This window comes from Periophthalmus magnuspinnatus, chromosome 16 (assembly GCF_009829125.3).
Source record: "Periophthalmus magnuspinnatus isolate fPerMag1 chromosome 16, fPerMag1.2.pri, whole genome shotgun sequence".
Taxonomy (NCBI): Eukaryota; Metazoa; Chordata; class Actinopteri; order Gobiiformes; family Gobiidae; genus Periophthalmus; species Periophthalmus magnuspinnatus.
In genome coordinates, this window is record NC_047141.1 from 5,753,732 (window position 1) to 5,773,013 (window position 19,282).

General features: G+C 41.5%; 1 protein-coding gene across 1 annotated transcript; it reads left to right on the top strand.

The window, feature by feature from the left end:
• Positions 1-473: 473 nt before the first annotated feature.
• On the top strand, positions 474-18,773 carry LOC117383656 (solute carrier family 22 member 6-A-like). Its single transcript, XM_033980852.1, has 15 exons — positions 474-500; positions 4,185-4,343; positions 4,754-4,827; positions 4,896-5,025; positions 9,158-9,261; positions 9,586-9,740; positions 9,885-10,053; positions 10,124-10,247; positions 10,486-10,601; positions 10,675-10,729; positions 10,795-10,954; positions 14,734-14,842; positions 15,117-15,195; positions 15,286-15,413; positions 18,647-18,773. The coding sequence occupies exons 1-15, from the start codon at positions 474-476 to the stop codon at positions 18,771-18,773; spliced, it is 1,716 nt and encodes a 571-aa protein (XP_033836743.1).
• Positions 18,774-19,282: the final 509 nt, after the last annotated feature.

The window sequence follows — 19,282 nt, forward strand, 5'->3', positions numbered from 1 at the left end:
GCGTACAATGTGTCCTAGGCTTTTTAACTGGGACCAACGACAACAGCACACACTGCTTCATCTGCACAGCACTCAGCCCTGGTGAGTTGTCCATGGAAATAAATCAAAAGTGTTATTATTATAAAGTGTGACCGCAAATTGTAATTTTGTTTTTCTCTAGTTATAATCTTCTCTGTCCATTCACCTGTCCATTCCAGCCCTAAGAGGCAGCTGCTGTTGTGATTTTGGGATGTATTAAAATAAACTGAATTGAATTGATTTGTAGCTCAGATCTTACACTCAGAATAAGTGCAAAAATAATTAGCATGTTGAGTTAGCATGAATTATGTTTTAGTTCTATATAAAGAACTGTCAAAACTGGTTAAGTGGGCTACTGCTGATTCTCGCTTTATGTTTATTCCAGACAGTACTACGTTTTTACCACTGGACTGTAATCCTGAACCAGTGCTAAAGGTTATTCAACAGCCGTCGAAATGGGCTTTCCGGACCTACTGGAGGAGGTGAGATCTGTGCAGAACATGGGCTTTGGGAATAGGGTGGTCACGGAGAGGAGAGGGGTCTGGAGAAAAGGTACAGAGTCGGCAGAGCATAGGGCACAGTCCAGAGCTCCTCAAAGATGAAGGTTTGGGCACAAGGTGTGGAGGAGATGGGGGAAAGAGGGGGGTTCTTTTGCACTGCACTTTTTACACCTTTTGAGGAGCTACTGCATTTTGTCAGACTTTGGCAAAGAATTCCAGCCAGCTCTCAAATCTCCAACAATGATATGCCCAAAATGTTCCACAAGGTAGGACAGTTTGTCCCATTGCAGTACTAAAGCAATACTTGCATAGTTTAACATTAGCATTTGAATACATTTTTCTGTCTTAATCATTATTCTCTCTAGATACCCAGTAATAGTAGCAGCTATTTATTTATAGCGGACAGTGCATGTTGACCAACAGTAACTGTTTAACATGCCAGAATTAGCCAAGAGGCTAGTTTTCATCTGTTGTCCGTTGCCATGATGTACAGATGACTCCTTGCAAATTTAAATAATTTACAGAGGACACATAGTATAAAAAAAAATAAATGTGCAACACGGATGACCTCCATAAACAAACGTTGTAGTGTTTAGACATTCCTCACACAGATACAGTGTCAAATTAGTAACTGATATAAAGAAATTGAATTAATTTTGTTCTAATTTCTTAGTGAAAGAAGGACTGAGTGTTTAGCATTGACTAGAAGAAGACTTTTTGGGCACCAAACAATTTATATTGGAACATTAAAATGATTATATCTATGATCGTTGCCATCAAATTTGACCAACTTTATACAGCTAATTTTATGTGAAGGTCTATGAGCTCCTCTACCATTTTATTGACCCATATCTGGAAATAGCATCACTATTCACTAAAGTAAAAAAAGTGAAAAAGATCGGCACCAATTTGAAGAGAGATTCCGATAAGTTTAAACTTCTTGGGCATTGTTTCTTGTACAGCAGACAAGATAAAAAGGGGGGACAGTTCTGTGTCGGTCTTTCTCTCTATCTTCTTTCTGGTTAAAGGTTTGAGTTGAAGTTCAGTGGGTTATAATTAGAGACCACTTTTTTCAGGATGGCAGGAAAGTTAACCAATGAGTGACTGTAGAAAAGATTAGAGTTAACTAGTTGGTAGTAAGGCTTGGAGGAGAGGTAAACATCTGAAAGGTCATGTGGTGACAGTTGTAGTCCAAGTTTTACACAAATAAATCATATGCAAACAGTATAGACATGATTCACAAATTAAGGAATGTTAGCAGTCACCTCCCGTCTCTCTCTCTAAAACCTTCAAATCAGGCTAGAAATCTAGAGGTAATAATGGACTCAGACTTGAACTTTAGCAGACACATTAAATCAGTAACACCTGCATCTTCGGTGTGCAACCGTTGAATTGAGACACGGCACTGGTTTCCATCTACACTCGACCTCAGTATAAGGAGAGCAGCTCCACAGCCACTCCTCGTTAGTTTGTTTGAGCTGCAATATTAATCCTGCCTACTTGCCCTGTTCACCAACCTGCCTGCTCCCCTGCCTACCTGCCCTGCCAATCCAACTACTTTATCCACTGTAAATTGACTGTGCTCCTGTGTTCTGCTTTTGGGTCCTATATCAAAACTTGACAGTCACAGTGCATACAAATGTCTGGGTCAACATCTTTCTTTTTAAAGGTTACTAAAGGTATACCTCAGGGCTCAATTTTAGGACTCATTTTATTTTCTGTCTATGTTAATTACATTTGCCTTTGTTCGATCTCAACTGCATTCACTGAAATTAGTTTTCACTGTTGACAAAACCAAACTTATGGTTTTCTCCAATCAAAGTGAGCGTCTGGAGAATATTCCTGTAATAACAACTATGCAAGAGTAGCAAATTGAATGTATCTTGGTTTTGTTATTGATTCAGAGCTGAGTTTGTTCTATGGATTATTACTTTGTAAATGCTCCTGACATGCGTTGCTGGCGTTTTGGCCAGGTTGTCCTTGAAAAAGAGATTTCGATCTCAATGGGTGTTTTCCTGGTTGAATAAAGGTTAAATACAAAAAAAAAATCCCGTAGAAACTTTGCTGAAAGCCTAATTCAAACATTTCAGCTGTGCCTCTGCATGTTCCAAATAACATCCATAAATCTTACAGTAGAGTTTAGGTCTGATGGTGGAGGATGGGGAGCTCCACAGTGGTATTTCTGTTGTCAAACAGCAGCTTAATGTTCTGTCATCATGGCAACAGCAGAGGGGGTGCTTCCTACAGGTTCAACGGTCAACTCAGAATCTCAACAATTTAATGTCGTCACATGAGAATAAGACATTGAAAAAACGAGTGGTAAGAGCCAGACAGTGCACATTTATTGGTTAGTTGTGCTACTTGAAAAAAACAAAAAAAACAAAACCTTATTTCATTATTTATTGCTGAAATAATGTAATATTTTCTTGATTTAACAGAAAACTCTTGTTCTGTAAATTTAAAGGAAATGTGGAGCTTGTAAGTGATTTTTTCAGTGCAGTGTATGAATAACACATTTTAGGGAAATTACATTTCAAGTGACAAATTTCAATCAAATCAATAGGTGGAAATTGATTCAGTGAAATAATCTCTTTCTCTGAACACATTTTTTTTTTATCCAAGTCACAGTTAATATTAGGACAGCAAACCTACAGAAAATGGCTTTCTCAGGTGTGCGGCTTAATTTCAACAAATCTTTTGCTAACCACCTTTTGCCCCACTCTTCATGTACTGTACTGTACCCTTCATTTCTTTGAGTAAAATATTTCGTCATGGTTTTTGTCACTATTGTTTTAAAAGTATTTATAATGACTAAAACAATCATGGCTAAATGTTTGTGTTGACTAAAACTATAGCCCAATATTTTCCCCTTTTTTTTAATTTGTATGCATTTTTTAAACTAATTAACACTGAATCGACACAAGAATCATCACAGAAGCAGAGCAGGCTACACAAGTGAGAGCTTCGTGCACAAAAAACATATAGTTACAGTTAGTTTTAAAATTATTATTATGGTTGTGTAAAATTGTATTTAGATTATGCACCATTCCAAAGGGTCAGCACATTTCCACTCTCAGTTTGAACCATTTTAAACACATTTAAGCCTTGGTCATTTCTCTCTGTTTTTAGTTTGCTGTTAAAATAATCGACTTCTGTCATATAAATTAAAAAGGCCAGTCTTTTGAACAGCTCTGGTGAGGAGCAAAAGTATCCAATTCAGCTGGAGTCAAAAAGCGAAAAAACATGCACTGAGCCAAACAGAGTGTACCACAAACATACACGGACGATCTGGCGCCAAGTGTCTGGTCCTAGCTCCTCTTATCCTCCCCAGATGTAGCTGATTGCGGATTAGGTCCAGGTGTGCACAGGAGTAGCCCAAATCTCCACCTAGCTCCAGGCTCAAACACAGAAGGGAGGAAAAAAAAAGGGAAAGTGCAACAAAGGGCAGGACCGACAGGGATCATGACAGATTCAATCCCATAAAAGAGCTGAAAGACCATTCACTAGACTTGATCCAAATTGCATTTTTCAATCCCCACAGCTCCAAACCAGACTATAAACAAACTCCAAGAACATGTCTGTACCTGTCCTATGAAAAGATGCCATTAATTCGTGCGTGTGCGTGTGTCTGTGTGTGTGGGTGTGTGTGTGTGTTTGCGTGCGCAGGTGGGGAGCTTCGGCCGGTACCAGTGGATTCATATGACTCTGTTCAGTTTATCAGGGCTGATCATACCCTGGCACATTCTCCTGAACAACTTTGTGTCAGGCATTCCTGAGCATTATTGCAGTCTGTCCACCAACTTCAGCTTGCAGAACGATTCAGAGGTAGGTCTGCATCTCACAGGTAGAAATACTGAATGGCCACAAGTAGAACTAGAGAATGGGTAATAATAATGAGAACAATGCCTTACACTTGAAATGCACTTTACTGGCATGTCAAAGCCTGTCAAAGAGTTACTCTGTAGTCATTAATCACTCACTGCACACTTGGTGGTGGTAAGCTAAGCTAAGACCTTCACTGTCGCTCTTATAGAAGCCCACAGGTAGAACTACAGAACAGCTCACAGGTAGGATTACTGAACACCTCACATCTAGGACTACACAACGACTAATCATATTTACTATGGCTATATAGTAAAGAAATATAGTTAAATAGCAAGTAGAACTTAATAGCTTCTATGTAGCTTTACTTCACACTCCCCAAAAGTCCAGTCTAGCCTCCTGTCCTCCCTTAGGTGTACCCCGAGAACTGGCTGAAGGCCTTTATCCCTCCGGATCCTTCTGGAGAGAGGCTGGACCGCTGCCGGAGGTACTCCCCTTCACCTCTCGTGGGTGACCATCCCTGTGTTTATGCCCCGGTCTGGTACTTTTTTGCAGGTATGTTGTCCCTCAGTGGCACCTGCTGACAACCAACACCTCCCTGAACTCCAGCGAGGCAGAGACGGAGGGCTGTGTGGAGGGATGGACTTTCCAGCGCTCTGAGTTCATAGCCACGACCGTCTCTGAGGTGAGGCCCCGCAGAGCACAGAGCCACAGAGGCAGAGCAGGAAAAAGTATGTATGGTGTCAAGGATGCTTTATTATATTAATCATTCACTCCACTCCTGGTGATGGCATGCTATCGCCATTGCTGCCCCCCACTGTGGAACTGGCATTTTTAAGGTGAAAAATTTTACTGACTGGTTGATGCAAAGCATCAGCACATTTTAAAGACTACATTTAATTTACTGCAATGTAGGCCCTTCACAGGGTTCACAATGAAGGTAACTGGAGGCCAGAGTGATGAAGATCATGTATTTCAATGACCAACTGATATCTGATCAAAATGTTAATTATTTAGGTAACAACACTACAACCTTTTAACTTACCTGAATATACTGAATGACCAGGTTATTCCATCAATGGATTTTTTTCTTCCCTGATGGCACGGGCATATTCCAACATGACAAGGCCAGGATTCATTGAGCTCAAATAGTGAAAGAGTGGTTCAGGAGCAGGAGACATCATTTTCACACATGGATTGTCCACTACAGAGTCCAGACCTCAACCCCATTGAGAATCTTTGTGATGTGCTGGAGAAGGTTTTTGTGCAGCGGTCACACTCGACCCTCATCAGTGCAAGATATTGGTGCAACATTAATACAACACTGGATGGAAGTAAATCTTGTGACATTGCAGAAGCTTATTGAAACAATGCCACAGCGAATGTGTGATGTAATCAAAGCTAAAGGCGGTCCACCAATTTTTTAGAGTGTGACTTTTTTTTTGGCCATATATATATATATATATATATATATATATATATATATATATATATATATATATATATATATATATATATATATATATATATATATATATATATATATATATATATATATATATATATATATATATATATATATATATATATATATATATATATATATATATACACACACACCAGGGTCATTCAATAAATAAGGTGAATTTTTCGGTATAAGGACTTTAATAGAGATAGAAGCTTACTTTTTTTTTGTTTTTTGTTTTACTTGTTTTTCACATGGATTTAATTTCTTTTGCAGATTAAAAAAAACAAAACTTTGAGAGTTTTGGCAATTAACAAAGATGGCCAACCAAAAAGCTCCAGGATTGAACAGCGGTCAGTTATTAAGTTTTTGGTTGCTGAAGGGTGCAAACCCGTTGAAATTCATAGGAGAATGTCAACTGTGTCTGGTGCCACATGTTTCAGCCAAAAAAATGTCTACAAGTGGCTAAATTGTTTAAAGAAGGACGGAGCAGTGTTGATGATGAAGGCAGGCCTGGGAGGCCTACAGAAGTGAGGTCTCCTGAGGTGATCGAACCAGACACAGTTGACATTCTCCTATGAATTTCATGCTTCTTGGTTGGCCATCTTTGTTAATTGCCAAAACTCTCAAAGTTTTTTTTTTTAATCTGCAAAAGAAATTAAATCCATGTGAAATACAAGTAAAACAAACAAACAAAAAAGTAAGCTTCTAACTGTATTGAAAGTCCTTATACAGAAAAATTCACCTTATTTATTGAATGACCCTCGTAAGTGTGTGTGGGTGTGTGTGTGTGTGAGTGGGGGTGTGTTTGTGTGTGTGTGTGTATATATATATATATATATATATATATATATATATATATATATATATATATATATATATATATATATATATATATATATATATATATATATATATATATATATACACACCCCCACACACACACACACACAAAATTGTTGGTACCGTTTGGTTAATGAAAGAAAAACTCAAAATGGTCACAGAAATAACTTGAATCTGACAAAAGTGATAATAAATAAAAATTCTATGAAATTTAACCAATGAAAGTCAGACATTGCTGATCTGTGTCTCAATGCAGCAGGTGAATATGGACCAGTGGATTCACTCTGCTACTGCATCCAACAGATCAGTGTGTGGATGTGAAACAACTTTCTCCCGCTAAACTCAGACACGACTGAAGTCATCATCTTTGGCCACAGAAACATAGAGAAAGTGTCAGCAGTCACCTCCAGTCTCTCTCTAAAACCTTCAAATCAGGCTAGTAATCTAGGGGTAATAATGGACTCAGACTTGAACTTTAACAGCCACATCAAATCAGTAACATCTGCAGCTTTTTACCATCTAAAAAACATTGCAAAAATCAAAGCGGGACTTAAAGAGACTTATCCATGCACTTGTCTCCAGTAGGTTAGACAACTGTAACATCCTGCTCACTGGCCTCTCCAAACGAGCCTTAACACAGCTGCAGTACATCCAGAACACTGCTGCATGGGTCCTGACTAGAACCAGGAAGTACTTCACACATGTGTCCTGTGCTCAGGTCTCTGCACTGGCTTTTGTGGCTCAGAGAATAGACTTCAAAGCAGCTCTGCTTGTGAACAAGTTAGGACACCATTGTTTGAAAACATATCATAAAAATGCCAGATTGGAATTTGCAAAACTACATGTTGATAAGTCACAAAGCTTCTGGGAGAATGTCTTATGGACAGATGAGACAAAAATTGAACTTTTTGCCAAGGCAAATAAGCTCTATGTCACAGATGGTACAGTGAAATCTCAAGACTATCAAGGGATTCTAGAGCGAAATGTGCTGGCCAGTGTCAGAAAGCTTGGTTTCAGTCGCAGGTCCTGGGTTTTGTAACAGGACAATGACCCAAAACACTAAAAAAACACCCAAGAATGACTAAGAGGAAAACAATTGCACTATTCTAAAGTGGCCTTCTATGAGCCCTGACCTAAATCCTATTGAGCATCTTTGGAAGGAGCTGAAACATGCCGTCTGGAAAAGGCGCCCTTCAAACCTGAGACAACTGGAGCAGTTTGCTCATGAGGAATGGGCCAAAATACCTGCTGAGAGGTGCAGAAGTCTCATTGACAGTTACAGGAATTGTTTGATTGCAGTGATTGCATCAAAAGGTTGTGCAACAAAATATTAAGTTACGGGTACCATCATTTTTGTCCAGGCCTGTTTCATGAGTTTTTTTTTTTTATATAATTCTGTTGAATGGTTGAAAAGCAATGTCTGACTTTCACTGGTTAAATTTCATATAATTTTTATTTATTATTACTTTTGTCAGACCCATAGCACATCACGTTAATGTTTTCTGGCCCTTGGAGTATGACTTGTCACATGGTCAAATCCAAAATGGCCAGCCACCACTTACACGCAGAAGGCTGGATGAAGAAGAATACTATCTCTATTTTGAGTCCCACAAGGTTCCATTTTAGGCCCCTTACTGTTTTCTTTGTACATGCTGTCCCTTGGATCTATTTTTCAAAAACACAAAATTCCTTTTCATTGTTTTGCTGATGAAGTGCACATTTTTAAGTTGCCTTAAGGACCCAAAAAACTGGATAAACTTTTAAAAGCTCTAAATGAATCAAAAACAGAAATTGTGGTATTTGGGGATTTATCTGATGCTACTGCTATCAGCCTGCCAAAAATCTTGGTGTTTTTTTAGAAAGTTCTCTCAAACATGACTAACAGATCAGCCAGGTAGTCAGAATTTACCAACTGCGTTGGCTTAGTGTGGTAAAGCCATACCTGCCCCACTCTGACCTGGAGCCTGTCATTCATGCCTTCATCAATTGCCAATTAGACTGCGGTAACTCCTTGTACTGTGGGTTTGATCAGGACTCCATCCACCACTTACAGTTAGTCCAAAATGGCAACTCTTCCAAGTTTTCCAAAGGTCAAAGGTAAAGATTCAACACACATTTTGTGAAAGCCTGTTGTATCAAATATGACAAAACAAACAAAAAAATATTATTTTCTATTATGCAAATTAGTTTTGTTTGTATGTTTTTTACATTACGATAAAGGGCCATATAAAGGCTCCAGATTCCAAAAGTCAGAATTTTCTGACCAGTTTTTCATGGGTCAGGCCATATAGTGTTAACATCAGAGGTTAGGTTCAGGTAATTATGTTTAAGGGTTTTATCAGTCTTGAGGAAATGAGTGTAAATCTAATGTCTCCACAAAGCAAAAATGAAACATAATGTATGTTTGTGTGATAAGCGCATGCCTTGTCTTTGTGTTCATTAACATGCAGTCTCCTGAGCAAATACACAAACAACGAAACACAGACTTTGTTGTTTTAAACTGTTGTAGTGGGACCTGGTCTGCTCCTGGAAGACACTCAAGCCAATGATCCAGACCATCTACATGGGAGGGGTCCTCACAGGGGCCATCGTCTTTGGAAGACTCGCAGACAAGTGAGTACAAGGGCTATATTCAGGTCATCTCTTCTTCCCAAGCTCTAAACACATACTCCCAACAGTGTGAAATATATCTGATGTGCAAAACAATGTGCAATACAGTTGTACCCCACTTGGTTATTACCTTATAGTAGAAACTAGATGGATCTCACCTTTGAAATGATCAGCTATTGGTTTTAACCTTGTTTAATTTCCTTTCTCAGTTTACTAACAGCATTTGGATCAAATCTGGATAACTGTGACTTTTTTCCCCTTAACATGTGAAATATTAAGTGTCCAAAACTATAGTTTGGACTGGTAACAAGTTTTTATGTCATCTAGGTTTGGGCGCCGGTCTGTCCTAATATGGTCATACCTGCAGTTGGGTGTGTTGGGCTGTAGCTCCGCCCTGTCTCCTTCTTACACCGCCTATTGCATCTTTTGCTTCCTCAGTGGCATGGCCGTGTCTGGAATTATCCTCAACGGAGTCTCACTCAGTAAGGACATAATGCTATGAGAGGATTCTAAAAGGAAGAACTCTAAAATCTCTTCCATACAGCAAAGTTATTTTTAACTGGTTAACCATCCTGGACATGCCAGGAACATTGTAAAAGTGTAGTTTCTGTCTCGTGTCCTGCCAGTGGTGGAGTGGATCTCTATAAAGCAGCGCACTTTGGTGGGGACTATTTCATCCTTCTTCTTCTCCATCGGTCAGCTGGTGCTGGCGGGGCTGGCCTTCTGGCTCAGGGACTGGAGGAAGCTGCAGGTGGTCGTCTGTTTGCCAGCGTTCCTTTTCTTCGCCTGCAGCTGGTTGGTTGTCCTCAGTCTTGATGTTCTGTCCCTGGTTCTTCCGCTGAAGGTGTGCTCCATGTGTATTCAGGTGGTACAGTGAGTCGGCATTTTGGCTGATGCTTAACGGCCGCTCTGAAGATGCTTTGAAGTCACTGCAGCGCGTAGCAAGAACCAACGGCAAAAAGGACATCGCTGAGAAACTCACAGTCCAGGTACTGGAGTTAGACCAGGGATGTGTGAACAACAGGACTTCACAAAAGAATCACAATCAAAAGCACAATTTTAATGGTCATAATAAAACACAGAGGCCTCAGTTCATTTTGGTTATGATTATGCAGAGAATCAAAATACCCTGTCTCCATAGGGACTTATAATGTATAAAAGCTTGTAGTCCAGACTACCTCCCCCTGTCAGACTAACATGACCTCTGAGCTGGTGTCTTTGATGCAGATGTTAGAGGATCATATGAAGAAGGAGCTAGAATCCCGAAAGTCCACGTACACAGCTGTGGACCTGATCCGGACCAGAGGCATCCGACGGATCACAGTCTGCCTGGTGGTGGTCTGGTGAGAGCTGCACAGTGACCTCAGAGTAGGCTGTCAGTAGGCCTACAGTACTGACCACACTTATGTCCGACAGGTTCGCCACATCGTTTGCTTACTTCGGCATCGCCATGGACCTGCAGAAGTTTGGGGTGAGACTAGAGATGGATCAGTATTATATGACATACACTTAACACTGTGTCCCTCTCCTCCACAGGTTAGCATCTATCTGATCCAGGTGATCTTTGGCTTAGTGGACTTCCCGGCCAAGTTCCTGGCTCTGGTGATGCTCAGCATGCTGGGGAGAAGGGTCACTCAGGCGTCTTGTCTGTTCATGTCTGCAGCGGTCATCTTCGCCAACATCTTGGTGCCCAGAGGTCAGCTCCCTGTTACTGCAGGCTTGTTAAAGTACTACTGCACAGGCATTTTGGACATTTTAGGGTTGGTCTTTCATGGTGTTTAACTAACTCCAAAGTATGTCCTGAGTAACTTTTATGATGGTGGCTATGGGCAGAGTTGGGAGTCTGCTAACACTTGGAACTTACCAGTTTAACACTATAGGCCTTTTTCACACTGCCGCATGGCTAGTTCCAGTTCTCTAAAAAATGACTGACTTCTTGGCCTATTCATTTTCTAATAAGATTTAGCCAAGTTATGCTAAAATAAATCAATATTTAAATATCAGGCAGCGGACAGCAAGTGACGGCTCTTTCAGTGCCAAAGTTGCAGACATGCGACTAATTTATTTCCAGGTAATTGAATGAATTATCAATTTAATGCTTGGTGCATAAATTCTTTTTTGTTTGAACTTCTGCTATGAAATGTTAATATTACTAATACATCTCTGCCGTTGGAGACCTTATAAAAGTCATCACTTCCATTGCATAATTTTCAGGAGTGAAATGCAAAAATGTCTGGAAGAAGCACACGTGTTGACTGACTGGTCAGACTCTGATTCTGAGGGAGATCTAGACTTTATCCTAACGGCTAATTTGTGTGAATGTGAATGAATCCAACCTCTCTGTCCTCTTTGGACATTATACAGGTTTAACCATAGTCTGCACCACATGCAGTATTCAGCTCAACATGCATGTCAATGAAAGACAAACATACAAAGATTACAAGATTACTCCTGACCAAGGCAGGACAGATCACGACACTAGAGCTGATGTTGAAGTCCATTAAACAGTGTGTAATGCCGTGAACAATTCACCAGGCATTTGAGACAATGATTCATTATTTATTTTGATATTTATTGCAAGACTGGATTCATTGTAGTATTTATTTAGCTTTTTCAGGTGGTGGTGGTGGTGGGTCTTCCCTGGGGCCTCCTCCCGGTGGGACATTCCCAGAACACCTCCCTAGGGAGTCGTCCAGGAGGCATCCTGAACAGATGCCTGAGTCACCTCACCTGGTTCCTCTCGACGTGTAGGAGCAGCAGCTCTACTCTGAGCTCCTCCCGTGTGACAGAGCTCCTCACCCTATCCTTAAAGGTGCGCCCGGCCACCCTATGGAGGAAACCCATTTCGGCCGCTTGTATCCACGATCTTGTCCTGTCATTACCCAGAGCTCATGATCACAGGTGAGGGTAGGAATGTAGATTGACCGGTAAATCGAGAGCTTCGCCTTTGGGCTCAGCTCCATTAACACAACGGACTGATACAGCGACCGCATCACTGCAGATGCTGCACTGATCCACCTGTCAATCTCACGCTCCATTATTCCCTCACTCGTGAACAAGGCTAGGGGAGGGCAAGCCACCTTTTTCCGGTAGAGAACCATGGCCTCGGATTTGGAGGAGCTGAGTCTCATCCCAGCCGCTACACACTCGGCTGCAAACTGACACAGTGCCTTCTGCTGGTTCTGGCTCAATGAAGCCATCAGGACAACATCATCTGCAAACAGCAGAGATGAAATCCTGTGGTTCCCAAACCAGACCCCCTCCAGCCCTTGGTTGCGCCTAGAAATTCTGTCCATAAATATAATGAACAGAACCGGTGACAAAGGACAGCCCCGGCGTAGTCCAACATGCACCAAGAACAGGTCTGACTTACTGCAGGCAATGTGAACACAGCTCCTGCTCTGGTCATACAGGGACCGGACAGCCCTTGGCAAAGAGCCCCGGACCCCATACTCCAGTCGTGGAACACTGAACCAGTGTTGCCGCAGGCCAGTTGGCAACTCATGTAGGCCTTGGGGGGACTCATGTAGGCCTTGGGGGTGACATAGGGCCCGCGGGCATCATGTTGGTGACCCCTGCAAGGCTTTGGCAGTGTAATGTCCAGAAACAAATTTGAAATAACTCTCTAAGTGACACTAGGTGAGCCGGGGCACAGTAGTCCGTCCAATAATAGAAATAATTATTTCCAGATTTGCAACAGGTTACGGTTCACTCAAGAGGTTTTCTATAGATGAGCTGATAACATAACAATGACATAAACCAGATCAATGCCACTATAGTGTCTACTGTATGCTTTGAATATGTTTTGAGGTGGTCCGTTAATAGGGCACAATACACAGATAATGCCAGCAACATCAGTGTAACCCATGATGTTGTCCATGAACTCATTGCATCTTTCACTCGTAAAGGGGATAAGAGTTACATGAATATGGGACTATACCTCATCCACCATTGCAAATTAATTGGCTGATATGGAAAGTGAATTGTGTGGGACAATGAGAAGTACAAGACCAACTGCTTTGCATTTTATAAAAGGAAACAATTATTAAGTTTTTATAAGGAAGGGCAAATTATTGGCTTGCGTATGGCATGACACTAAAATGATCACAATGTTGTCCACTCTTCCTGGAAATGCATGTGTTCAGAAAAGAGTAAGACACCTGAGACAGTTTCACACAATAAGGAAACCAATGTGTGTCAACAGTGACTCAATGGTTTAAGCACAGCAGTGATGCCTAAGGTTCTACAAGCTACCCAAGACCTTCAGGAACCCTCAAAATGTACAATAGTCCATCCCATGAATTAGTTATCTTTTCTGAGTAAGACTGAGCCAAGGCCACTGGTAAAGGCCCCTGGAGTTCCAGTGACCTCCAGGGCCCCATCCTGTCTGGAGTAATCCTAGCCAGGGTCGCTCTGGCATGCTAGAGACGTTGGGCCTGTGATTGTAGGCTGGCTTATGCAAAAGTAAGAGGAGAATAGGTCTAGGCATTTCTCTCGCCTTCCACACAAAAATCATTTCATTTATTAATTTGCTCATGACCATATGCATGATATGAACATATCAATTCATGACAAAACTTCAAATAGGCACCAAGTTTACAAATTATTTTCTTTTTTTCAGCTTGAAGCAATAACACAAATTGATATTTTAATGGGAGAGAAAAGACACTGTGTCACTCAGGTTTAAGTTGAAAGTAGCAGTTTTTTCACCCTCTTCTCTAAAAGTAGCTGCAGCATCTAGTGTAGTCCTTTTTCAGATTCTAAAACAAATATTCATGCTTGTAGCTCATCAATTTGTTGTTGATAGTTCCAACAGCATTCATCAGAAATTTTGTAAAAAAAAATTTAAATCATTTAAAAGTCTTTGTTTACTTAAAACTAAAGAATAACTAAACAAATTTTCCAGCACCTTAGACCGACGTGAGACAGGTTAGTTTTATCTTACTGATTATGTGTTGTTGCAATAGTAATCCTGCTCAGTACGAAGGAACCGCTGGTTCAGACATTCGGTGCATGTGCTTGGCTGAGGAGCCAATGGGGCGACGTTACCATCTGTGGGATTATGACTGAACGCCTCTAAGTCAGATGATGATGGAACATGATGATACTGTAGCGCTGTGGATCTTTGAGTGGTCAAGGATAGCCGGCCCGGGGGGGTCGGTGAGCACAGCCATTCGTGACAGGGCTGGGGCGCGGCCCCTCTCCTGTCTCGCACCTTGTGTTTGTGTTTGTGGAGCACCTGGCGCTAAATCACTTACAGACAACCTGACGACCAGCAAGGTTTGCGTTTGCCCTCTTTGGGAGCAGGAAGCAAGTATTTCATAAATATTGATTGATTTTAGCATGACTAACTAAAACTAAAACATGAAAAGGGTCTATTATTATACTTGAATTATTCTACCTTGTGCCCGGCATAAATATGGTCTTTAATTGTTTTCTTTATTTTGTATAATGTAAGATGTTTGAACCTTTCAGAGATGCAGACGCTGAGGACGACTCTGGCCTGTTTAGGAAAAGGCTTCACATCGGCCTCCTTCACCACAGTGTATCTGTTCACAGTAGAGCTTTACCCCACCGTCATCAGGTACAGCCTCTCACCTGCAGGGGGTGCACAAAGTAATAAAAACCCACAGTGGTCATCAGAAACACTTCCACAAAAACAATTATATTGGTAGCATAAAACGGAAAAACAGAGTAGTGTGGCAGTGGAGTGTCCGTCTTCTGATCTTAAGACTGGCAGTTTCAATCCAAGCTTCGTTGTGTCAAAGACCCACCTCGTCCTGTGTCTGTATACACTGGTGTTTAAGTATGTGTTTCCGTCTGATTTTATTTGACCGGTGGCCTGTTCTCTTTCACAGGCAGACAGGCACAGGGCTGATGTCCACCATATCCCGGGTGGGGAGTATGGCTGCTCCGACGATGCTCGTCCTGGGTGAGGTGAGGCTATGAAGGCTCCTTCTTGTCTCTGAGGAGCTCTGATTATCTGAGACTTCCTGCATGTCTCTGATATCTGCTGTGTACCTGCAGATTTTCTCCACCCTGCCCTTCCTTCTCTATGGAGGATTCACAGTCATTGCTTGTGGATTTGCCTTATTTCTCCCAGAGACACTGAATATTCATCTGACGGCCACCATTGCTGAAGTCGAGGAGAAATGGTGCGGTACCTCCATCACACTGCACCACACTGTACCACACTGCAAAGCACAATATCACACTGTACCACACTGTACCACACTGCAAAGCACAATATCACACTGTACCACACTGTACCACACTGCACCACACTGCAAAGCACAATATCACACTGTACCCCACTGTACCACACTGTACCACACTGCAAAGCACAATATCACACTGTACCCCACTGTACCACACTGCAAAGCACAATATCACACTGTACCACACTGTACCACACTGCAAAGCACAATATCACACTGTACTCCACTGTACCACACTGTACCACACTGCAAAGCACAATATCACACTGTACCACACTGTACCACATTGCACCGCACTGTATCACACTGTACAATATTGCACCGCATTGTGCCACACTGTACCACACTGTACGATACTGCACGATATTGTACCACACTGCACCACATTACACCACACTGTCTCACACAATACCACACTGTATTATACTGCACAATATTGTACCACACTGTACCATATTGCACCATGTTGTATCACACTGCACCACACTGTACCACATTGTACCACACTGTACCACATTGACCCACACTGTACCACATTGAACCACACTGTACCACATTGTACCACACTGTATCACATTGACCCACACTGTACCACACTGTATCACACTGTACCACATTGTACCACACTGTACCACATTGACCCACACTGTACCACATTGACCCACACTGTACCACATTGTACCACACTGTACTACATTGACCCACACTGTACCACACTGTACCACATTGACCCACACTGTACCACATTGTACCACATTGTACCACATTGACCCACACTGTACCACACTGTACCACACTGTACCACACTGTACCACACTGAACCACACTGTACCACACTGTATCACACTGCAATACTCTGTACCATACTGCCCCTCAGTGTACCATACTGTGCCACATTACCACATTTTACAATACTGCCCCACTCTGTACCACACTGGACTAAACTGAACCATACTGTACCGTACTGTACTGCAGCTGCTGCTGTACAGTATGGTACAGTATTGATAGGCAAATTCTTGATTTAACAGTTGATCTACCTTCACCTATGGTTATTAGCTTTGGGTAATGACCAAAGGACAAGGACGCGGTTACACAGTCAAAATTAGTTTCCACCGCTGGGTAGCTGGGCGCTCCTGTAGAGATAGGGTGAGGAGCTCAATCACACGGGAGGGGCTCAGAGTAGTGCTTCTGGGAACCTCCCTGAGGAGGTGCTCCGGGCACGACCCACCAGAAGGAGGCCCTGGGGAAGACCCAGGACACACGGGAAGGACTATGGTCCCGTAATGCCTTTGGATCCCCCTGAATGAGCTTAAGGAAGTATCTGCCCAGGAGAAGCGAAAGAAAATGGATGGATGGTTGTGCACGAAAAATGCATCCTTAAAGTGAGTGGGCTTGCTCTTCACAAACCCAACTCTTATTTGGCCTGGAGGTGGGTTTCTTAGATTCAAAATTTACCAAGTGCAGTGTAATGTTTGGCTGGCAATTCTAGAAGGATATTTCTGTATTATTTATACTGGTTGATGTCAGTGACCAGACCAGACATGCACTTCTCTCTTTTGCCCACATCTCTCACTCCTAAGTATAAGTACAACAACCCATTTAGAACATTTGTAGTAGTTTGAGATTTTGTGCTAATTTTCAGTATATTTATAACATATTGATAGCAGGCCTCTGCAATTTCCAGTGCTTCAGTCAGTCAATATCACTTAATTTGTCCCTTAATTTTTCCACCCTTATCACTTTCAGATAATACTTACTTTTTACATTTTAAACATCATGGATTAATCACTTTGTATAAAGTTGGTTCTGTGTCTGCCCATGCAGCAGTAACAATGCCCCACACTTTGAGTTGAGTTCTTTCACCATGAATGGTTCAAACTTATCTCCAGTAGTGTACTCAAAAGGATGGGCTAGAGTTATTCTTTCTGCTGGAAGATCACTCTTGATTTGCAAATCTTTGCCCTGACACAGCTGTCACCTCGTTTTGCATGCCTCCGGCCCTTGATGACTCACTCTTTCTGTGATCAGTTTATTGATCCAGGCAGTTGGTGCTCTCTTTCCCGCTTGCTGAGCATTTTGTCTTTACTGACATATAGTTACTGGTGGTAATAGTAGTTAAGGACTTTCACTGGAGCAGGTCCACACTGGCCAGTCTTCCACTGATAGCTTTAGGAAATCAGGTCCATGGTGCCAAGTGGAAACTTATTTTAAGTCCCTTGCCGAACTACCTCTTGTGATGATATCAGCCATGATCAGATCGCCAGGAAACCACCACCTATCACTGGTGCAGCCTTCTTGATTTCTCCAACAAGGTTTGCTAACCATAGCTGTCTTTTTGAACAGCTCCCATTGGTTAAAGCATCTGGTGAAGCTAGTTAGCAACAGAATGCTCAGAGTATCAGTCATTATAGACTATATCACGTTTTGTGTTCCTACAATAACTTATAGGACATTTCCTCCAGACTTTGGATCAGATCCCACATTAGAAATTGGTTTGAAAGGGGGTAAATAAGGATTGGATCTCACTGAAAATAATACTAAACAAATACAAAATGACATTACAGAGGCTAAACTTACACTCCTGATCAAAATTTTAAGACCAGTTGAAAAATTACAAAAATTTACATTTTGCTTCAAAATGCAAAAAGAAGAAATGGGAGTGAGAAATAAATTGATTAAGCAATTTATTGCAACTGAACTGCAACTGAAATTGGCTGTTAATCAGTTGATGAAAAGTTGAAGATCGCATCTCAAAAAAAAAACAACCAAAAAAATAAAACTGAAATAGACTGGACTCAGTAAAGAGTAGCTGCACCATTCTTATTAATCAACTCAAAAATTAGCTTTCACATGCTTGGAACTAGTGTTTCCAGGAGGCTAGTGGGAATGTTGCTCCAAGTGGTGAAGATGGCTTCATAGAGGCCATCCACTGTCTGGAACTGATCTTCTTAAAACCCTTCTCTCACAGATGCTGTCTAATGGTTATGGGACAGCAGTTGGCAACAGTCACAAGCTAATTTAAGCCAAGGACCATCCCGTATCTTGACGGACAGCCAATTGGATTCTCTGGTTCAGGGCCGGTGAATTTTTTTGGGTCTACTACTTGACTTTTTTCCCCTTAAGATCTTTTAAGAAGTTTAAAATGACTGTCTTACTGTGTCCAACCTCAGCAGCAATGGCAGGCTGCGAGAGGCCTTGTTGATGCAGCTCAACAATCCGACCACGTTCAAAGAGAGAAAGCTTTTTTGCCTTTACCATCAGGAGGTCGTGACAGTGTGGATACCTGACAGAAAATGACACTGAATCCACATTTTTGAGAAGGTTTGGGCTTTTAAACGCTGTTGTCTAAACCTTTTGATCAGCTGATGAACGGCCTATTTCAGTTTAATGCTTGATTGTAGTAAATTGCTTACTCAGTTTTTTTTTGTCTCACTCCCATTTCTTCTTTTTGCATTTTGAATCATTACTTAGAACCTTCTTAAGATCCAACAATGCAAAATGTGAATTCTTGAAATGTTTCAACTTTTGATCAGTAGTAATTATAGAAGGAGCGAATAGAACTGAAGTTTTCTAATATGAACACGACACAGGACAATAAAGACACTTGCAGGACAGAATGTAAAAAATGACTGTTTCACAATCAAAGATCCCCAAACCTGCTCACAATTTGACACCATTGACATCTCAGCTGCCTGTGATGACATTCTTAATGCTCTGCCATCTGATCCACAAACATCTCATCCCTTCATAGAGGAAGATATTTGGCAGGAGTTAAGTAGGTACAAAGTAGGCAAGGCTATGGGCCG

Excerpts from the sequence above, each read along its gene's own strand:
- LOC117383656 (XM_033980852.1), top strand. The coding sequence starts at position 474 with ATGGGCTTTCCGGACCTACTGGAGGAG. Across the intron at positions 5,026-9,157 it reads TAGCCACGACCGTCTCTGAG|TGGGACCTGGTCTGCTCCTG; the intron begins GTGAGGCCCCGC and ends AAACTGTTGTAG. Across the intron at positions 15,414-18,646 it reads GCTGAAGTCGAGGAGAAATG|CAGCAATGGCAGGCTGCGAG; the intron begins GTGCGGTACCTC and ends GTCCAACCTCAG.